General features: G+C 40.1%; 2 protein-coding genes across 2 annotated transcripts; both read right to left on the bottom strand.

Moving 5' to 3' along the window:
- Window positions 1-552: 552 nt before the first annotated feature.
- Window positions 553-2267, bottom strand: LOC146638059 (signal-regulatory protein beta-2-like). The gene is made up of 6 exons (XM_085374409.1): window positions 2225-2267; window positions 1801-2124; window positions 1353-1709; window positions 1139-1255; window positions 759-799; window positions 553-669 (listed from the first exon to the last, which is right to left on the bottom strand). The coding sequence occupies exons 1-6, from the start codon at window positions 2265-2267 to the stop codon at window positions 553-555; spliced, it is 999 nt and encodes a 332-aa protein (XP_085230535.1).
- A 16228-nt stretch (window positions 2268-18495) lies between these two features.
- LOC146638060 (signal-regulatory protein beta-2-like) lies at window positions 18496-20344 on the bottom strand. The gene is made up of 6 exons (XM_085359936.1): window positions 20302-20344; window positions 19837-20169; window positions 19219-19572; window positions 19016-19141; window positions 18716-18771; window positions 18496-18627 (listed from the first exon to the last, which is right to left on the bottom strand). The coding sequence occupies exons 1-6, from the start codon at window positions 20342-20344 to the stop codon at window positions 18496-18498; spliced, it is 1044 nt and encodes a 347-aa protein (XP_085216062.1).
- Between the last annotated feature and the right edge of the window lie 1187 nt (window positions 20345-21531).

Genomic DNA, 21531 nt, shown 5'->3' on the forward strand with positions numbered 1-21531 from the left:
TTGTTCTTCTAGCGATTCAAAGTTGGTTTAGAATATCATGTTCGGGACTCTCTGACCCAGAGTCTTATTCTAATCATAATCTATGTGTGTAAGCATATTTGCAGTTACCTCTCCGCACTGTAAGTAATTTCCTACAATATATCAGTCCGGAAAGTCACGCCGTATGAAGATTTTGACCTTCAAAAGACTAACTGACACATTTAGAAATTCATTCCTTGCCTGTAGTGGCCCAACACACACACACACACACACACACACACACACACACACACACAAACAAAAAACACCTGCATCAATCAACATAGTATTTTAATCACAGAAAGCATGACTAGCTATTACAGTCAAAAATCACATATGCAAAGTAGAAATGAAAAAATAAAAACTAAATTTCCGGTCTTTAAAGGCCATATATTGTCACTGATGAAACAATTCAACTGTTCACAAGGAATATTTTGTAAGAAAAAAAAATAACAACACAAAAGAATCACAAATATAGGGTCTGATGTCAGGTTCAATTTAAATTTCGGGAAATCTTAAACATTGTCATTGGCATCAGCGTTTAACTTGAGAGTAAACACTATCCTCAGCAAACTCAGTCTTCCTCTTTCCCCTTGTTTTTCTTTCAGAGAAATGCAGTGCAGCATAGTTTAGTTCTTCATCAGCTTCACTCTGTGTATTATTTTAAAAAGTAGTGATATAGTGATATCAAGTTGTTTTTGACAAATATTAACTGAATAACAATAATTTTAATTACTTACACAATCATGTACTGCTCGCTTTGAGGTCTTTTTTGCAGTATCTGATATAGCAAAGCAAATTACATGTATTACATAAACAACAAAAAAATAGAGTAGTGAAGTGCACCTAATGTGGCATTTAACTCACAAATCATTGTCAATGATCACTGACAACAATTATTTATTCACATAAATTTGTTTTTATGAATGAAGTACACAAAGGAACACAAATCACAATGCTACACCTCAATCGTCATTGAAAACATGTACAGTAATTGACTCTTTATAGTTTTACAGTATAACGTCTGTTATGTTTGTATAATCCATAGATTTTGGGTCTGGAAAATGTGACTGAAATAATTTTAGCCTTTTAAATAATTTCAGCTTTTTATAACACTTACCTTGAAATGGTTTACATACTCTTCGGTTGCAGATCAGGACAACATTTCCAAAGAGAGAAATGGCCAAGCAAACTATTAATATTGCCGTTAAAATGAATCCTGATTGTGTTGGCTGCACTACAAAAAACAAACCAAGAATCAATTCTCAAAAACTGTTATCAGCTTGGAATATATATTATATACAGTATAGATTAAAGTACTTAAGACCAAATACCTTCGATGTCCAGTTTAGTTCCATTTCCAAATAATATCTCCCCACATGTGGCCACAGCACAGTAGTAAGTCCCAGCGTCAGAGGAGCTGACGTTCTTAGAGAAGCGATAAAGACACCTCTCCTCTGAGTCTGATATTATCTCACTTTCACTGTGTCTGTTTCCATCAGTGTAGATGATGCTTGGGTGTAATGGATCTGATCCAGCTCTGAACCAGAACACATTATAATCTCTGGGACACATCTTGTCAGAGTCAGAATAGACTGAACACTGGAGAGTCATTGAATTTCCTGAGCGCAGTGGATTTAACACTGTTGGCCATTGAACAACAGTATAATCTGATGCTGTCTCATTATTTCCTGCAGAATACAAAACACAAATACATTCTTTATAACATGACCTGAAACACCTTTAAAGTTTATAAAAGTAGGACAGTGTTGACTAACTTACCTTTTACTAACAAATATGTTCCAGTCCATTCAGGATTAATCCACTCTATGATTCCACAGTGATAGATTCCCTCATCGTCTTGGACTGCTTTCAAAATGGTCAGGTTGCTAAATTTCTTATCATAATTTGCTTGAAATCTTGATTTAAATATTTCTTGACCATACTGAGGTGTTTCAGTTTTTAACAGTGACATTATTAATTTGAGAGTATCTCCGACACTCTGCTTGTACCAGTGGACTCCTTTACTGCTGACCCCATCGGGCAAAGCACATGTTATGTTCGCTGGTTCACCAAGCTGAACAGTTTTCACTGGAACTAGAGTATCTGAATTAGAATATAGAAAAGTTATAGTTTTCTCTACACATCTATTTGACATTAAATTCTCAATTTAGAACATTTTTAGTAAAGTAAAATGCTCACTTACATCCTTGATGAAGTAAAAGCAATATAATCCATAACATGACCATCGTGACACTGCTCCTTGTTGAGGACTTTGCTGGTATTTCACAGAATGAAGGAGGTGAAATCACTGTATTCGGTAAGACAGTAAGATGCTTCTGATTGGTCAGTACGGAATAGATTCAAATGTAGACTTCCTGTCACATTTGCCTCCTCCTGGGCTTTGCAAAAGCTCTCATTTTCTTTCATCTTGTATTGTAACTGCTCATTTTGTTAACTCGAACACTGTTCCCTACATGTTATAGTTATTCTTGTTAAAAACTATTCTTGATAAAACTTAAGCCCTAAAAGTGTAATCAGCACAGTTCTAACTGCTGTTTGTAGTATTTACTGCAAGAAATACCTCAGAAAAACATCACTTTTTTCATTTCAAAGGAAAGTTGGTAAGTTTAATGTTCATTTTGACTTATCATTGCATTTTGTACCTTTAAAGAGCTGACGAGAAGGCCTGAACTCATGTTGCTTCACTGAAGCAAATGATTTAGCCTTTTCAAAAACCAAAGCTCATGGGCATTTTTGGGAGCAAATTACATAGCAAACAGCTTAGTAGTTATTTAAATACTTAAAACACACAAACACACACACACACACACGAACCCCATGGTGAAGTTAGAGGCTTGAAAACTTACAATGATTTCATGATTTCTGCAGTTTCACAACAGGTATCATGTCAATAGTTATGATATCACATCTATACATGTATGGCAAGAAAATTTTCCCTCTGTATAAGGCTCTGTATAAACTCTCATCAAGTGGGTGTTTGAGCATCAAATGAATTTTGTTCTGCATGATACATGCTTTATCCATGCCCCCATTTGAAGTAAGAAATGGAAAAAAAAAGTTAAAATTGTACAATGTGTCATTCATGAAGATTTCGCACACACACACACACATATATGCACACACACACACACACACACAGACACACACACACACACACATATATAAATATATATACACACACACAGATACATACACACACACACACATATATATATATATACAGGGAGTGCAGAATTATTAGGCAAGTTGTATTTTTGAGGAATAATTTTATTATTGAACAACAACCATGTTCTCAATGAACCCAAAAAACTCATTAATATCAAAGCTGAATGTTTTTGGAAGTAGTTTTTAGTTTGTTTGTAGTTTTAGCTATTTTAGGGGGATATCTGTGTGTGCAGGTGACTATTACTGTGCAGAATTATTAGGCAACTTAACAAAAAACAAATATATACCCATTTCAATTATTTATTTTTACCAGTGACACCAATATAACATCTCCACATTCACAAATATACATTTCTGACATTCAAAAACAAAACAAAAACAAATCAGCGACCAATATAGCCACCTTTCTTTGCAAGGACACTCAAAAGCCTGCCATCCATGGATTCTGTCAGTGTTTTGATCTGTTCACCATCAACATTGCGTGCAGCAGCAACCACAGCCTCCCAGACACTGTTCAGAGAGGTGTACTGTTTTCCCTCCTTGTAAATCTCACATTTGATGATGGACCACAGGTTCTCAATGGGGTTCAGATCAGGTGAACAAGGAGGCCATGTCATTAGTTTTTCTTCTTTTATACCCTTTCTTGCCAGCCACGCTGTGGAGTACTTGGACGCGTGTGATGGAGCATTGTCCTGCATGAAAATCATGTTTTTCTTGAAGGATGCAGACTTCTTCCTGTACCACTGCTTGAAGAAGGTGTCTTCCAGAAACTGGCAGTAGGACTGGGAGTTGAGCTTGACTCCATCCTCAACCCGAAAAGGCCCCACAAGCTCATCTTGGATGATACCAGCCCAAACCAGTACTCCACCTCCACCTTGCTGGCGTCTGAGTCGGACTGGAGCTCTCTGCCCTTTACCAATCCAGCCACGGGCCCATCCATCTGGCCCATCAAGACTCACTCTCATTTCATCAGTCCATAAAACCTTAGAAAAACCAGTCTTGAGATATTTCTTGGCCCAGTCTTGACGTTTCAGCTTGTGTGTCTTGTTCAGTGGTGGTCGTCTTTCAGCCTTTCTTACCTTGGCCATGTCTCTGAGTATTGCACACCTTGTGCTTTTGGGCACTCCAGTGATGTTGCAGCTCTGAAATATGGCCAAACTGGTGGCAAGTGGCATCTTGGCAGCTGCACGCTTGACTTTTCTCAGTTCATGGGCAGTTATTTGGCGCCTTGGTTTTTCCACACGCTTCTTGCGACCCTGTTGACTATTTTGAATGAAACGCTTGATTGTTCGATGATCACGCTTCAGAAGCTTTGCAATTTTGAGACTGCTGCATCCCTCTGCAAGATATCTCACTATTTTTGACTTTTCTGAGCCTGTCAAGTCCTTCTTTTGACCCGTTTTGCCAAAGGAAAGGACGTTGCCTAATAATTATGCACACCTGATATAGGGTGTTGATGTCATTAGACCACACCCCTTCTCATTACAGAGATGCACATCACCTAATATGCTTAATTGGTAGTAGGCTTTCGAGCCTATACAGCTTGGAGTAAGACAACATGCATGAAGAGGATGATGTGGACAAAATACTCATTTGCCTAATAATTCTGCACTCCCTGTATATATGAACACCCAGCACGCCCCTGCGGGCGGTTTATCCTTCAAGCTCGGGTCCTCTACCAGAGGCCTGGGAGCTTGAGGGTCCTGCGCAGTATCTTAGCTGTTCCCAGGACTGCGCTCTTCTGGACAGAGCTCTCCGATGTTATTCCCGGGATCTGCTGGAGCCACTCGCCTAGCTTGGGAGTCACCGCACCTAGTGCTCCGATTACCACGGGGACCACTGTTACCTTCACCCTCCACATCCTCTCGAGCTCTTCTCTGAGCCCTTGGTATTTCTCCAGCTTCTCGTGTTCCTTCTTCCTGATATTGCTGTCATTCGGAACCGCTACATCGATCACTACGGCCGTCTTCTTCTAGGATATACATATATATATACATATATATATATACATATATATATACATATATAAAAAAAAAAAAAAAACACCCAGCACGCCCCTGCGGGCGGTTTATCCTTCAAGCTCGGGTCCTCTACCAGAGGCCTGGGAGCTTGAGGGTCCTGCGCAGTATCTTAGCTGTTCCCAGGACTGCGCTCTTCTGGACAGAGATCTCCGATGTTTTTCCCGGGATCTGCTGGAGCCACTCGCCTAGCTTGGGAGTCACCGCACCTAGTGCTCCGATTACCACGGGGACCACCGTTACCTTCACCCTCCACATCCTCTCGAGCTCTTCTCTGAGCCCTTGGTATTTCTCCAGCTTCTCGTGTTCCTTCTTCCTGATATTGCTGTCATTGGGAACCGCTACATCGATCACTACGGCCGTCTTCTTCTGTTTGTCTACCACCACTATGTCCGGTTGGTTAGCCACCACCATTTTGTCCGTCTGTATCTGGAAGTCCCACAGGATCTTAGCTCGGTCATTCTCCACCACCCTTGGGGGCATCTCCCATTTTGACCTCGGGACTTCTAGGTTATACTCGGCACAGATGTTCCTGTACACTATGCCGGCCACTTGGTTATGGCGTTCCATGTATGCCTTGCCTGCTAGCATCTTGCACCCTGCTGTTATGTGCTGGATTGTCTCTGGGGCATCTTTACACAGCCTGCACCTGGGGTCTTGCCTGGTGTGATAGACCCCAGCCTCTATGGATCTTGTACTCAGAGCTTGTTCTTGTGCTGCCATGATTAGTGCCTCTGTGCTGTCTTTCAGTCCAGCTTTGTCCAGCCACTGGTAGGATTTCTGGATATCAGCCACCTCCTCTATCTGCCGGTGGTACATACCGTGCAGGGCCTGTCCTTCCATGATGGTTCCTCGTCTCCCTCCTCTTTCTTGGGTTTCTGCTGCCTGAGGTATTCACTGAGCACTCGGTCAGTTGGGGCCATCTTCCCAATGTATTCTTGGATGTTCCTTGTCTCATCCTGGACTGTGGTGCTGACACTCACCAGTCCCCGGCCCCCTTCCTTCCGCTTAGCGTACAGCCTCAGGGTGCTGGACTTGGGGTGAAACCCTCCATGCATGGTCAGGAGCTTTCTTGTCTTTATGTCAGTGGCTTCTATCTCCTCCTTTGGCCAGCCTATTACCCCAGCAGGGTACCTGATCACGGGCAGGGCGTATGTGTTGATGGCCCGGATCTTGTTCTTACCATTCAGCTGACTCCTCAGGACTTGCCTGACCCTCTGCAGGTACTTGGTGGTTGCAGCCTTTCTAGCGGCCTCTTCATGGTTCCCATTTGCCTGCGGGATCCCCAGGTACTTGTAACTGTCCTCTATGTCTGCAATGTTGCCTTCTGGTAGTTCAATCCCCTCAGTTCTGACTACCTTCCCTCTCTTTGTTACCATCCGACTACACTTCTCCAGTCCGAACGACATTCCAATGTCATTGCTGTATAGCCTGGTAGTGTGGATCAGTGAATCGATGTCTCGTTCACTCTTGGCATACAGCTTGATGTCATCCATGTACAGGAGGTGGCTGACAACTGCTCCGTTCCGTAGTCGGTATCCGTAGCCAGTCTTGTTAATGATCTCACTGAGGGGGTTCAGGCCTATGCAGAACAGCAGTGGGGACAGAGCATCTCCTTGGTAGATCCCGCACTTGATGGTAACTTGTGCTATGGGCTTGGAGTTGGCCTCTAGTGTTGTACGCCACATCCCCATTGAGTTCCTGATGAAGGCTCTTAGGGTCCCATTGATCTTGTACAATTCTAGGCATTCCAGTATCCAGCTGTGGGGCATTGAGTCATAGGCCTTCTTGTAATCAATCCAGGCAGTGCACAGGTTGGTCAGTCTGGTCTTGCAGTCTCGGCTGACTGTTCTGTCTACCAGTAGCTGGTGTTTTGCGCCTCTGGTATTCTTGCCAATTCCTTTCTGTGTCCCGCTCATGTATTGACCCATGTGCCTGTTCATCTTAGCCGATATGATGCCTGACAGGAGCTTCCATGTAGTACTGAGGCAGGTTATTGGTCGGTAGTTGGAGGGGACCGGTCCCTTCTTGGGGTCCTTGGGGATCAGGACCGTCCGGCCTTCAGTTAGCCATTCCGGGTGTCTTTCGTTAACTAGCAGCTGGTTCATTTGTGCTGCCAGACGCTCGTGGAGTGCAGTCAGCTTCTTCAGCCAGTAGGCGTGAACCATGTCGGGCCCTGGTGCTGTCCAACTCTTCATACTGGAGACCCTTTCTTGGATATCTGCCACTGTGATGGTTACTGGACCCTGTTCAGGGAGGTCGCTGTGGTCTGCCCTCAGATCCTCTAGCCACTGAGCATTGCCGTTATGGGTTGTTATGGCGTTATCCTTCTCCCATATGCTCTTCCAGTATTGCTCCGTCTCCAGCCTTGGTGGTGCTGTTCTCTTATTGTTCCCTTGCCACTGAGAGTACACCTTTGCTGGTTCTGTGGAGAACAGCTGGTTTATTCTCCTGCCTTCTATCTCTCTGGTGTACCTCCTCAAGCGGCTGGCCAAGGCTGTGAGTCTTTGCTTGGCAGTTTCCAAGGCCTCAGGTATGGACAACTTGCTGTATTTCTTAGGCACCTTATTTGCCTATATATATATATATATATATATATATATATATATATATATATATATATATATATATATATATATATATATATATATATATATATTAGGGGTGCAACGATACACAAAATCCACAGTTCGGTTCGATACTTTGGTGTCACGGTTCAATATTTTTTCGATACAAAAATAAATGTTCATGCCTTTTTAATTTGTCATTTATTAAAATTATAAATATATGTTTTAACTCAAAAGTACAGTTTTTAAATTTAACCCTAACTCTTGTGCGTGTTTTTTATTTTGACAGCGAATGCGCACCTGCGGACCACTTATGTGCAGCCCTGGTTATTTAGCTCGTCATATTGCATCCACAGAAATTCTTTTGTCCATGAAACCATAAAGCTGCACTTTCTTTTTGCCTTATAGTCTGATTTGTCATAACTTTTCCGTTTTGTGGTAAGCTTTTCTTTGGCTGTCACTTCTTCACCCTGACCTGTCTTATTTGGCTCAGCAGAACTGAAATATATATCCTGCTGCTTTTACACACACACACATAACGCTCAGCGATTCTCTGCGCGATCAACCTCTCACATGTTTAAGCTTGCTGCAGGAGATTTCACTTGTCATGTTTGCATAGTAAGCTAACGATTGATAAGACGATGTCAGAGCAATTGGTGCACAAATTATCGTCACTCACCAATCAGTGCTGATGCTCTCTATACACAGTTTGCGTGATTGCAAAGTGAAAGCAAAAAACAAGCACAAATTCAAACGCGATTTCAATATGTCACATATTGACAGTGGCTCACCGATGCCAATGACATAATTACCCAGCTACATTTCCGAAAGAATGCAAAAGCATTGACATATATTTTTCCTTCCTACGATAGGCCGACGGGCAGGGCAGAGATAGATTTTGGTAGCCCGACTGGAAAAATCGCTAGCCCCAGGACGTCACATGAAAACCAAAATAGTTCCAAACGCCAGATCTGAATGAGGGTGGGGGAGGTTCAATTTGCCATGTTGCAAGGAGAGCTTAACTTCTGTCTCGATAGCTTGCCCTGCGCTCTTCCTTCTGACAATGCTGTCTGTGTTGAGCGCTCAGTGGATCTGCGCTCGACAGTGCAGCCTAGGCGGAGTAGTCGAACGCAGATTCACTGAGCGCTCAACACAGACAGCATCGTCAGAAGGAAAGTTGATAAAATAACTTTCAAATTTTGTATTGTCCGATACATATGCATACCGAACCGAAAGCACTGTATCGAACGGTTCAATATCGATACGAATATCGTTGCACCCCTAATATATATATATATATATATATATATATAAATAAATGTACTTAATTATATTTTATTAGCCTTTTTCTGGGACTGTGTTGCCTTGACTGGAGTCCACCCCGGGGTAAAACATGTGTGAAACACCCCAAATAGAAGGTGTCAAACAGGCGTCCACGTCAGATACCCACACACAACCTTGTTGACTCCTTCTAATGTCGCAAAAGCAGAAATTGTACCTCTACTCTGATCCCCTATCGAATAATTCACTTCACACAGTCACTAAAACTTTAAAAGTCTTGAGATGTTTTTTTTATTTACTACTAGGATGTCATGGTCATAAATAAAGGAACAAATTTAGAAAGGTAATTCTCAGCTGTCTCTTCAACACAACACAACTGTCCAGGTTACCCTCCATGACACTGAGCCTTTTATGCAAATATCGACATGTGTTATATTGTAATTTGTAATTGTAACTGTTTTAAACAGTTTCCTGCAAAATTATTAGCTATTATTTCACATCTATTTGAAATTATATCCTAAGTACATTTCCTGTCGAGAACATTTTTAGACACTACACTAAAGACCATTTATATCCTAGGAGAAGAAAAGGCAATGTAATCCTTAGCTGCTTATTGATTGATGTGGTTATTTGAAATCTGTGAAAGACACTTATGATTGGAACATCAAATAGTACAAAAGTACAGTTATTTCATATGTCTAAGCGGCTAGTTACTAGTCTAGTAACTACTAGTTGTTATGTACTGCAAGAAATAATTAACATTCACATTACAGAGTAAACTTACAGGTTGAACCTGTTATTTGTCTGGGTGTGTGATATTTTGTCCTTCAAAGGTGTCAAAGAGCAGTCTGAATGACTGCCCTTCACAAAGTGAGCTACATTAGCCCCTTCATGAGCCAGAAAAAAATTTACATTTTGTTAAGCTAATTCTGTGTCTTTTAAGAACTTTTGAGTTAAGTTGACAGTTTTCAGTAAAATTAGGAATACGATCTTTATATTTTTCCATTTTCAATGAAAGAAATAAGTGTTAAAAGACACACTTTTAGTTTCCAGTGCGTTCTAATTTCTTCCTTCCTCCTGTAGTTTTACTTCCTGACAAATGCAGTGCAGCATAGTTCAGCTAATGTCCACCTTCCACCTTCAGTCTATGCAAAATAGTAAAAATCATACTGTTATATAAAGCTACTGGAAATCTTTTCCCTGAATTAACAAATATGATTTAGCCTTATCACTTACATGTTCATTGACAATTCTTTGCCTGACAATTTTACTTTCTTTAGTTTAAAATGAACTTTTTGACTTTTGTTTCTCTTTTAGGATGTGGGGAAAGAGACAAGGGGATCAACCACTGTAAGAGGTGAGCCCGGATAAATCTGAAAACGGCATTTGTGTATACACAATCACTTTCACAGAGTTTTGCATCCACACTGAAACTGTCAGGTGTTGCTGTGTGCAGGCAGGAATAGGACCCAAAGTGCAGACAGTCATAGGTTGTGTCCCAATTCAGGGTCTGCACGCTTGAAGTACGCATTTTAAGTGCGGTTACGTCACCGCCACGCGACGACGGCTGTCCCAATTCGAAGTGTACTTCAAATGCATACTCCAAATGCACCGTCGATTTCCCCAAATATCAAGCGTGGTCCGGTGCACGCTTCGTGGTCCCATATATCCCACAATTCATAGCGCGGCGGTGGGTGTGGATAATTTTGCCGCAAAATACGGCAGAAGGGAGCGGCCGAAGAGTTTTTTTTTTTTCCAAACTTTATTGAAATTATAAAGCGAACAGTCAGTCATTCTAGTTCAGTTTGCACAGTAGGCATACAAGGCAAATAAGAGTAACAATATACAGTACAATGAAATAAGGATAAATAAATAAAGGATAAAAAAAAGAAAAAAAAAAGGGGGGGGGGGGGATGTGACAGACTTCAAAACAACTTTGTACTTGAAAGTTGTGACAGCTCATTCCTTAAAATTTCTGAATGAATTTCAATCAATGATAAACCTTTTTTATTGGAAGTTAATTTAAGAGAGTTCGAGTAATATTCAATTTCAATCAAAAACAAATTAAATGATGGGGTTAAGTCTTGAAATTGACATGTATGTATATGGAATTTCCCTAATAAGATGGAGCGGCCGAAGAGTGAACTGTCAAAAGTACTGAATATGACGTCACTTATTTATGTGCGAATGTTTAATAATTAAAGTCAGTCATATATCCACAAACACAACAAGCTGAAAGTCAGTGATTGATATATATCTCTATATCTATCTATATCATAATAATCTGACAATACCATAATATTGGCCATATTATATTTACATTACCACAGTGAGATGATTTTAGTCTCATGAACAACATTAACTAATTGTTATTTACTAACTAATCTTAAAAGACTGTTCAGCACAGAAATGAAGCCCAACAATCATGTTTTACAGTCCCGTGGTCTCAGCCTCAGATACTCAACTAATCAAAGTGATGTCATGACAAAAATGTATGACTAACAAAACATTTTTCTCCTTCATTTCTGTCAAACAAAGCTGTATGTAACGTGTCTCGCGGTTAGTATTATGGTTGCTAGGCAACCTGAACAGCGCGACGAAGCGTATACCGTCCCATTTCACAAGCCTCTCACTTCCGCACTTCTCGTACAGATAGTACGCACCGTACGTAGTACGCGTACTTCAAGCGTGCAGACCCTGAATTGGGACACAGCCTTAGACAAAAGGTGAACTTAAACTCAGACTTATTGCTAGATGGCAAACAGGGCCCTGTTTCAGGAAGCCGGTTTGGAAAACTCAGAGTGAAAAACGACACTCACGGTTGAGTAACCCCGAACTGTCCAACTCGGAATATTCCGTTTCAGAAAGGCTGATAACAATTAGTTCAGTCAACGCGGAGTTGCTTTAACCCCAAGTGAAGCGCGCGGACGAGGATACATAAAGCCCTGATAAGCGGAGCACAGATTAAGCGAGTCACCATGGAGACGGAGGGAAAGAAGGCGCGGTCAATGTATTTCACAGCGCTTGAGGCCGAAATTCTGATGGCAGCATATGCCGATAACATGCAAATTCCGCGGAAAAAAGTAACACAGCGACAGCTGCAAAAGCATGCATGGCAAAACATAGCCGACAGAGTCAATGCGTGAGTGTTAATTTAAACATTGATCGAGGGATTTCCACCCATTTAACACGTTATTTTATCATATGTTATTTTATTTGTTATTTTATACATTTTATTTTGTGATGTGATGTGAGCGCAGGTGCAACCCAACAGGCCCCAAACGTGCCTGGCAGCAAGTAAAAATGAAATATAAAAATATAGTCCAAACAGGTAAGGTGTAATTGTATTATGAGCCATAGTGCTTGGTCTGTTTGTCCCATGTAAATCAATTGCAGTTAGAGGCTACATTAATTTTCTTTCTGTAAGCACTTATTGAAATTATCTGAGCACATTACAAGTACATATTTGCTTACTCTGTATGCTCAAATGTGGCCCGTTATAGCCAACAGAAAAAAAGCAGAGGCCCGAAAAACAGGTGGGGGTCCTCCACCACCACCACTCACAGAGGCTGAGCAGTTGGCCCTCAGCCAAAACAGTGGGCGCCCTGTGGCTGAAGGCATCTCTGCGGGGACATCCTCTGAGGCAATAACCCCGCAAGACACAAGTGCCTACATAAGGGGTAAATTCAAAATAATACATGATGTGCATACATCCTTTCTTCACAGTCACCTTTGCAGTGCGACACATTCATTTGATAAACTCTTTACCATAATGAATTATTTTGTAGTGAAGTTATTTTCCGACTGATTTTGCCTTCCCTCAGCCTTGGTTGTCTTTGAGAGCATAATGACAATGAAGTGTAAGGTGCTTGGTATGTTTGTTAATTGCCATTTGGTCCCTTGTAAGTTATAAGTGACCTGTATAAACCTCATATTCTATCAGTTGATGGTGATGGTGTACTGCATCTGGTGCAGCCTCCTGTTGAGCCAGACCAACATGCAGTTGTGAGTAATACTCCACAGATTATATGAGTTTACAGTAGAACAGCAATGTTGTCTATTTCTTTACTACAGGAAAATAATGAAGAAACATTGACAGCTGTTACAGAGGAGGAAGCAACAGAGACACTTTATGAGGTTTACATCTTTTAATACTTTGTGTACAGGAAATACAGGCGACCAATAAAGCCAGTTGAACAAAAATCTGTTTATTCTTCTTTCAACATGTTGAGGTGATGGGTCAAAAGAAATGATTGTGACATATGGTGTCTCTGACTGCTCTTCCATCTTGTATGTCCGTGGGAGGGTCAGGATGTTCATGGTTTGGATCACTGCTGATGTTTGGTTCAGAAGGACAGTGTTCTCCTCTAATTGTGGCAATGTTGTGAAGAATCACACATGCCACAATAATGTCACATGCCCTTTCTGGGGTGACCCTGAGTCTTTGCAGGCACTGGAACCGGGACTTAAGCATTCCGATAGTCATTTCAATTCTGGCTCTTGTCCTGCAATTAGCCAGATTATATCGCTGCTGTGGGCCCGGTTCAGGGTCAGGGTAAGGGGTAAGCAAATAGGGTAAACATGGATACCCCCTATCACCAAGCAAGTAGCCAGTGAACTCTCCTAAGACAGAAGGGTACACTTCAGTTCAAATGTCCCTGAAGCAATTGGTCTTTATATATTTTAAAGTATTCTCAACTCACCATGTCCAAATTTTGTGCTCAGTGTACATTCACGGAATATTTGTGAGTCATGGACAGAGCCTGGCCACTTGGCTTCCACATTTGTGATAATGTTGGCAGCATCACATATGATCTTCACAGTGCAGAGAACACAAATTAGCATCCATTACTATAATGAAATAATTTGTTAGTTTGACATGCTACAGGGAACTATGTACCTGTACATTAATGCTGTGGAAAGACTTCCTGTTCACATAGTCTCCTTCATTTACTGAAGGAGCAATGATTGGAATGTGAGTGCCATCTGTACAGCCAATCACGCCTGGGAACCCTGAAAATAAATGTGCAATTTAAGTAGTAGTCCAAGTATCACCACATCATACATTAAGTTTTGGTCATCCTGATACCTGCAATTTTGTGGCATCCCTCTTTGATAAATCTTGTGGGTCTACGACCGGGGAACACCACAGACGAGTACAGGAGACGTTTCAGTGCAACTGTAACATTCCTGACTGCCCGACAGACGGTAGCCTTGGAAACGTGCTCAGCGTCACCAATATTATACAGAAAGCTCCCGTTTGCAAGAAACCGAAGTGCAATACAAATAATATGCAATGAACTGAGAGCATGTCCGCGATGTGTCACATGCGTAATATATGGCCTGAGGATGTTATCCAAATAACTTATAGATTGTGCTGAGAAACGGTAACGTTCACACAGAAAATCATCAGGAAATGATAAAATGTCCAAACGCGCTCTGATCACTCTCTCCCGGCGGAGAGCTCTGCGGAGAATTTGGGCTTCACGATCTACTGGCTCTTCAAGGAAGTGGCACGCCATGTCCGACACTTCCTACTGTCAGGTTTCCGACAAAGGGGCGGAGACAGTCAGGGTTAGTTGTAGTAAACCTGCTAGGGGGCAGGTTAGCTTCACGGAGTGTGTCGTCATAGTGACTCACTCAGGCTGCAGCTGAACTCGCTTTGTGAAACCGAAAACCCAGAGTTTTCGTTAACTCAGGGTATACTTACTCAGTTTTTCCACTAAACCGGCTTCCTGAAACAGGGCCCAGAACTAGCAACACTGGGAATACAAATAATAAACTGAAGACAACAAATAATAAACTGAAGACAACAAATAATAAACTGAAGACAACAAATAAACTGAAGACAACAAATAAACTGAAGACAACAAATAAACTGAAGACAACAAATAAACTGAAACGGCAAACAGACAGACCACACAGCAAGATGAGCGTAGATCACGACACGGACACAGAGAAACACAGGGCTTAAATACACAGAGGGAGCAATCAGGGAATGGGTAACAGGAGGGAAACACAGCTGGGGCAAATCAGGCCTAACGAGACAAGGGGAAGCAAAACCAGATACATTAACATCAGACATGGACCTTCAAAATAAAACAGAAAACATAACACAGACTGAACTAAAGATACAGACTCACATGCAGGCACTGCAACAGAGGGAACAGAGACATGGGACCAGGGCAGACAGACACTGACTGGACACGGGGATATAGCAACTAAGGATTACACAGAGACATAAACCATAAGACATAAGTCTAACGAAGAAACCAAAGAATAGAAATGATAAATAATACAATAAACTCAAAACCCTGGGTCAACAACCCAGACATCCTAACAGAAACGGCCGAAAACACTTCCAGTACTGCGCATATGTGAAATGCAAGATGATTCGACCTGTGTCATTTCTGTCTGCCAAAATTAAGAGCAAACAAAACAACTACTGTATAATGCCTTCCGCTATCTTAGTTTAAGTGGTCACATGACTGCATCACATGACTAAAATGTGTCATCGTTTTTGAAAAGGCTCCGGGTTCGCTGTCCACACTGCGACACGAAAACGGCGTTTTCAAATGTATCAGCTTTGGAGAGCGTTTTCAAAACGCTGCGTTTTCCTTGACTGAAAACACCGTCTCAGTGTGGACAGAAGGCCAAAATGGAGAGAAAAAGATGCGTTTTCATACAAAAACGTATTAGTGTGGACACGGCCCTAGTCAGTGCCCCGCGATGGCTGCTCTCTCTCACTTAAGCTTGGGTTTTGTTAAAAGATGTTAGCTACTGCTCATCGTTGTCTGCAGGCTTTATTAGATGAAAATGTCCACAGCCTCTGCAAAAAACAAGGCTTATGAGCAGTTTCTTTGAGCAAATTACACCAGAAACAAGCCAGTAGTTGTTTAAACACTTTGAAAGAAAAAAAAGGCACACACACATATTAACCCCTTGGTGAAACTATAGGAAAAGCTACAATAATGCCAGATTTTGACTATATGATTTAAGCTTTGATTTACATTAGGTTGCTCTATCTGAATCTGTAGCACATTTTCTACCACTGATAGTGGTCTACAGTCCAGAGCAATCGATTTGCGGGAGAATTTGTAAGTTTGTCCGATGTTGACCTAATAATTTTGGTCCTGAAGCCAGTCATTTTATCAAGTTTGGGCAGCCAACATCTTTTGTTGGTACTCAAACTGCTAGCGCTAACAGCTCCCACAGTTTCTTTGCTCGCTGCAACATGTTTTGCATTTAGATGGTACCGTAAGGTTGAAGTGCTTCAGTGGTATGCAAACTCCTTTTTTCCACAGTTTGCACAAAACCACAATTTTTTTAATTGGGTAGTCTTTTGAATGGAATGCAAAGTGCAATTGAATGCGTAAATTTTTTTTAACGCATCATTTTTTCAAATTAATTAATCACAATTAATGCATTAAGTCCCATATGTGTGTGTGTGGGTGTGTAATTTACTTAATGCATGCTCAGTGCACATTGCTTATTCCTAACCTGTGAGCTGCTACCTATTCTTCTATCCAAACTTTCATCCATTTTTCTACCCTTTGTCTGTGTTGCACAGGCTGGAGTCTGCACTGGGGTAGGACATGTTAGAAACAAACAGTCATCCAACTAAGATACTCACACCACCTTTTGATGTTGCAAAAGCAGAAGTAGTAGCTCTACTCTGATCCCCTACTGAATGACTGTGCTCTTAACCTAGTTACTAACAGTCTTGAGTGGAAACAAATTTCTTCCACCTTTAATCTAAGTCTTTTTCTTTTAGTCGTTACTTACACCTCATGGTCATTATAGTAAAGGCACAAGACAAGTGAATCCCAGCTGTCCCATCAACTCAACACAACAGACAAGGACAGTGTCTGCATCACTACAGATGTTGACTAATCCCTATGATAGTGTCCTACTCTATTCATTTTCTGCACAATGTGCGTTTCTGAGATTTGCAAATCATTGTATGCTATTTTTATTTACAGTTCACAATCTGCACAAAGCTCAGTCATTTTTCACATATTTATTAACTCTCATTGTCGATACCCTGCTGCTAATCGCAGTAATTTTAAAAGTTTCTTCCTTTTCCTTTTCTGAAGTTTATGCCCTTCAGATGAAGTCAGTCATTAAAAGCTTACTGTTTTCTAAGTCTGATATGTAAGAATTTACTGTGGTGAAATATTTATTTATTATTCTTTGAAATTCACAGCATTTTGTGCTGTTGAAATTTTAGAGTAATTCAAATCAGATACTTCAGTCAAATAGCACTAATAGCCAAGTGGAAGGAGATTTAATTCTGGTGTGTTAAAACATGTATTTGGTTACATTTTATTGGACAATCTTAAGAATACGTCAAAATATTCTTTAAAGAATCTGGTTATATTTTGGCAAAGTCTTTCAGTGGACAACTGGTACATGAGCATTATCTCTACTGGACTGTGACTAGAGTTTATGTTAAAGCACAGAAGGGATGTCAGCAATGGGCAAGGAAGGGCTGCTAAATATTTACTAGATTTATGATGGCAGTGTGAAATCGCACTTGTTGTGTCCTTGAACCAGAGCTTTGGAGTGGCTGTTAGCAGGCAGGCTGGATTCCTAGTTACAACATAATTGATTAGAGAGAGGCCAGGTAGGTATTTTGCAGGTAAATTTATTTGCAGCAGGTAAATCCAGCTGTTATACTGTAGATTTGTTTGAGTCGTGATCGTTGTTGCCAACTCCCATGTTTTGGCCAAGCTCAAGCTGTTGGACAAACCCAAACCATTATATTTTCACCACTGTGCTTGACAGTTAGTGTTAGGTGTTTGTCTATAAGCTAATGATGGATGAGTGACGAAATGTTTCTCCCACTGAAAACGCTACGTCCAGATAAACAGAATCAACCTTTTGGGAAGTGCAGGTCAGGTCATCTCTCATTCAATTGTAGAATCCCCACCATAGTGTCTCCTATGTAGGAATGCGTGATATTTTTCCCCCCAAAAAAGTCAAAGAGCAATTTGGACAAGTGCCCCTTGCAACCTTGTTTGATTCTTTAGCCCTTTCCAAAGCCAGGAATAACATCTATTTTATGTCGCAAATTCAATGACAAATCATGTTGGTGCAAGACTAAAGTCAGAATAATTAAACTTATAGTGAAAAAAATTTCTAATCTCAATCAATTTGAAAGTGGATGCAGTCAGACTGACTTAAGCTAGTCACGATTAACACTGTGAGCCAATATTGATATCGTGAGTCATGTTGTTAATTTAAGCATTTGTAAAATCACACAGAAACAGGAAAACAAGAACAGGCAAACACAATAATATGTAAATAACAGTATATGCAAAACATCATGTTTTCAGCAAAATCAGGAATAAGTTCTTTGTATTTTCTATTTCCAATTAAACAAATCAGTATTAAAAGACAGGTTTTGTATAGACACACTTTCACACTCTGCTTTTGATATGAGAATACACCGTTTCCTCGGTTTCCAGTTCATTCTTCTTCTTCCTTCCTCTTGCACTTTTATTTCCAGAGAAATGCAGTGCAGCATAATTTAGATCATGTCCACTTTCAGTCTATGCAAAATAAAATTCATATTGTTATATAAAACTACAGTAAATCGTTCCCCTGAATTAACAATTATGACTTAGTCTTATTACTTACATGTTCATTCATTGTTTGGCTCAAGGCATCTTGTCTTGCTTGTGAAGAGCTGTTTTCTGGGCATAATGTTGATTTAAAAAAATAAAAATCCACATTACCTCATGCTTTCAATTGTGGACTTGACAATTTTACTTTTTTAAAAATTAAAATTATGTTCTTGAACTTGATGTGTTCAAATGTAATAGGGTGTGCACTCAGCAGCTAATATCAAGTGTAAAAGTGTATATAACATATGTACCAAATACAATTTATTGAAAATGATTTAGTATGATTTTTTAAGAGTCAGTGAATAACACTTACCTTTAAATTGTTTACATGCTACTCTTGGAGTTCGGCAACAGATGCAAACAATAGTGAGAATCACAGAAATAAACAAGCAGATTACTGCTATAACCAGCACAGTAAATTCAGAACCTGCCTTTTGCTCTAGAAAAAAAGGAAAGAAATGATTAATGATTCTGAAAGACACAGAAAACTAGCTGTCATATTATTCAAAGTCCTACCTATTTGAAGTTTAGTTCCATTTCCAAAGAATAATTCCCAACACGTGGCCACAGCACAGTAGTAAGTCCCTTCATCAGACGAGCTGACAATTTTAGAAAAAGTATAATTGCAACTCTTCTGGGGGTCAGATCTCTTATCACATTCTTTACTTTTGTTTCTGTCAGTGTAGATTAATTTTGGATAACTTTTATGTGATCCAGCTCTGAACCAGAGCACGGTGAGATCTCTGGGACATGTCTTTTTGTCAGAGTCAGAGAAGACTGAGCACAGAAAAGTCACTGAGTTTCCTGGTTCCTGGACTGTTATCAGCGGTGTCTGAACAACAGTATAGTCTGATGTTCTTTGAGTGCGTCCTGGATTAAATAAAACAGTGTTAGCAAATGTGACTTTAGGTGTTACACAGTTGTGTGCCTTGCATTGAAATATTTCACTTGGAATATATTATGAAATCACTAAAATTAGTTTAAAAAAATAGATAAAATGTATCTTAGATTTTATGAAATGTAAATTATTATGTCAGTTTTCAAAACATGTTTATTAATGATGTTATTTTTTCTTAACACTGCTGCTTTATTGGTTAAAGTTAGGGAAAACTTATAATTAGATCGCATTATTACCTTTGACTAACAAATATGTGCTGCTCCATTCAGTATTCTTGAACCACTCGGTGATTCCACAGTGGTAGATTCCCTCGTCCTCTTGGTTTGCCCTCAAAATGGTCAGATTGGTGGAATTTTCATTGTAATTAACCTTCCATCTTGATTGATTAAACTCAGCAGAAAACTCAGGTTGTGCAGATTCCTTCAGTGTCCATATTAATTTTAGAGAGTCCCCGGTACTCTGCTTGTACCAGTCGACTTCTCTACGGTTGAACTGTGAATTCTTACGCAGATCACATGTGAAGGTTACAGTTTCACCAAGTTGAACTGAAGTTATCGGGATAAGTGTATCTAAATTGAAAGAAAACATACAGAATCTACAATATTAAGTCACAATGATTATTAAAAACCATGAAAACAATATGAATATGAACATGAATACAGAATGCACGGAATACGAAATAAAATAAAGAAAAAACTTACATCCTTGATGGAGATAAAGCAGTGTAACCAATAACACAATCATCTTGACAGTGTCTCTTTCCTTGAGCTTGAAGATATTTCATTGACTGTAGGAGGTATTACAGCATGTCACACTGTCAAATGAATCTGATTGGTTACCACAGAATAAAGGTTCAAGTGCACTTCCTGTCACACATTTCTGTTGTCCAGGGCAGGTCATCTCTTCCTTATATATTTAGCCATTTTAATTATAAGGTAAATTCCTTTTCTAATTAATGTTAGGGGTTCATCTTGTAGTTGTTTCGTCTTTGCTTTCCAATATTTACTCTCTGTCCTCATTGTGTCTCAGCAGGTTCTTCTACGAAGTGATTGTATTGGTCAGTTGTTCATATCATTTCAAACAACCCTTTTAAGTGTTCAGTGTTTCTCAATAGACATGATGGATCCTTACCAGTTTAAAATGTTCATCTTTAAAATGTAAAAAAATAAAATAAAATGTTAATGTAATGATATAGGTGTGTTAGGGGTTTAAGTCCTGTCTGGGACCATGTTTAAACTTTCCTTTCAGTCATTGATTATTATCATTTTCACATCCTGCCTGGTTAGGTTTAGGCAATACATCTAGGTTAGATCTCGAGTGTTATCTGATTTACAGTGCTCTGTCATATCTAAGAGTGAAGACCCCAGCACACATTTTACATGCATTTATCTGTATGTCCAATAGAGGTTGCCTAAGTCTAAAACTTAAATAGTCATAATTGCAGCTTGCACAATGGACCTATGGGGTCCATTTGTGGTGTGTGGACCATTTTTGTGTTTGCTGCACAGCTATTTAGTGAGCCAAACACACTTCCAGCAACTTCAGATAGAAGAGTTATAATGTAAAGCCCCACCCCTTCCCAGACAACAAATACATCTTTTTTTCTTTTTTTTGGGGGGGGGGGGTTGCTTTCCCTTTTGCAAATTAGGGAAGATCATAATGTTTTAATGTAGCTTTGAAACAACCAACAGTTTCACCGTAGTTTACCACTTTAGAAACAGCTTTTCCCTATCGAAGAATTATTAAGTATCAGAAATGTATATCAACAAAGTCAATACAAAACCAATCTGGAAGACTGGCTCTGTGATCGGCTTGAAGCTGGACACTCTGGCAGAGAAGAGGACAATAAAAAAACTGATAGACAATATGGACAATGTTGGGCATCCTCTGCATATGTTCATAAATAACCAGCGGAGTCTGCTCAGCGACAG

Source organism: Diplotaxodon limnothrissa, linkage group LG2 (genome assembly GCF_057381915.1).
Source record: "Diplotaxodon limnothrissa isolate DT_005_m linkage group LG2, D_limnothrissa_male_GT1.1, whole genome shotgun sequence".
Taxonomy (NCBI): domain Eukaryota; kingdom Metazoa; phylum Chordata; class Actinopteri; order Cichliformes; family Cichlidae; genus Diplotaxodon; species Diplotaxodon limnothrissa.

What these genes read in the sequence shown, in the direction of transcription:
- LOC146638059 (XM_085374409.1), bottom strand. Translation starts at nt 2,267, where the DNA reads ATGGTCATGTTATGGATTATATTGCTTTTACTTCATCAAGGAT. An exon ending in AACATATTTGTTAGTAAAAG is followed by an intron (nt 1,710 to 1,800) that starts GTAAGTTAGTCA and finishes TGTATTCTGCAG; the next exon opens with GAAATAATGAGACAGCATCA. An exon ending in AACTAAACTGGACATCGAAG is followed by an intron (nt 1,256 to 1,352) that starts GTATTTGGTCTT and finishes TGTTTTTTGTAG; the next exon opens with TGCAGCCAACACAATCAGGA.
- LOC146638060 (XM_085359936.1), bottom strand. Translation starts at nt 20,344, where the DNA reads ATGATTGTGTTATTGGTTACACTGCTTTATCTCCATCAAGGAT. An exon ending in TGGAACTAAACTTCAAATAG is followed by an intron (nt 19,142 to 19,218) that starts GTAGGACTTTGA and finishes CTTTTTTTCTAG; the next exon opens with AGCAAAAGGCAGGTTCTGAA. An exon ending in GCCAAACAATGAATGAACAT is followed by an intron (nt 18,628 to 18,715) that starts GTAAGTAATAAG and finishes TATTTTGCATAG; the next exon opens with ACTGAAAGTGGACATGATCT.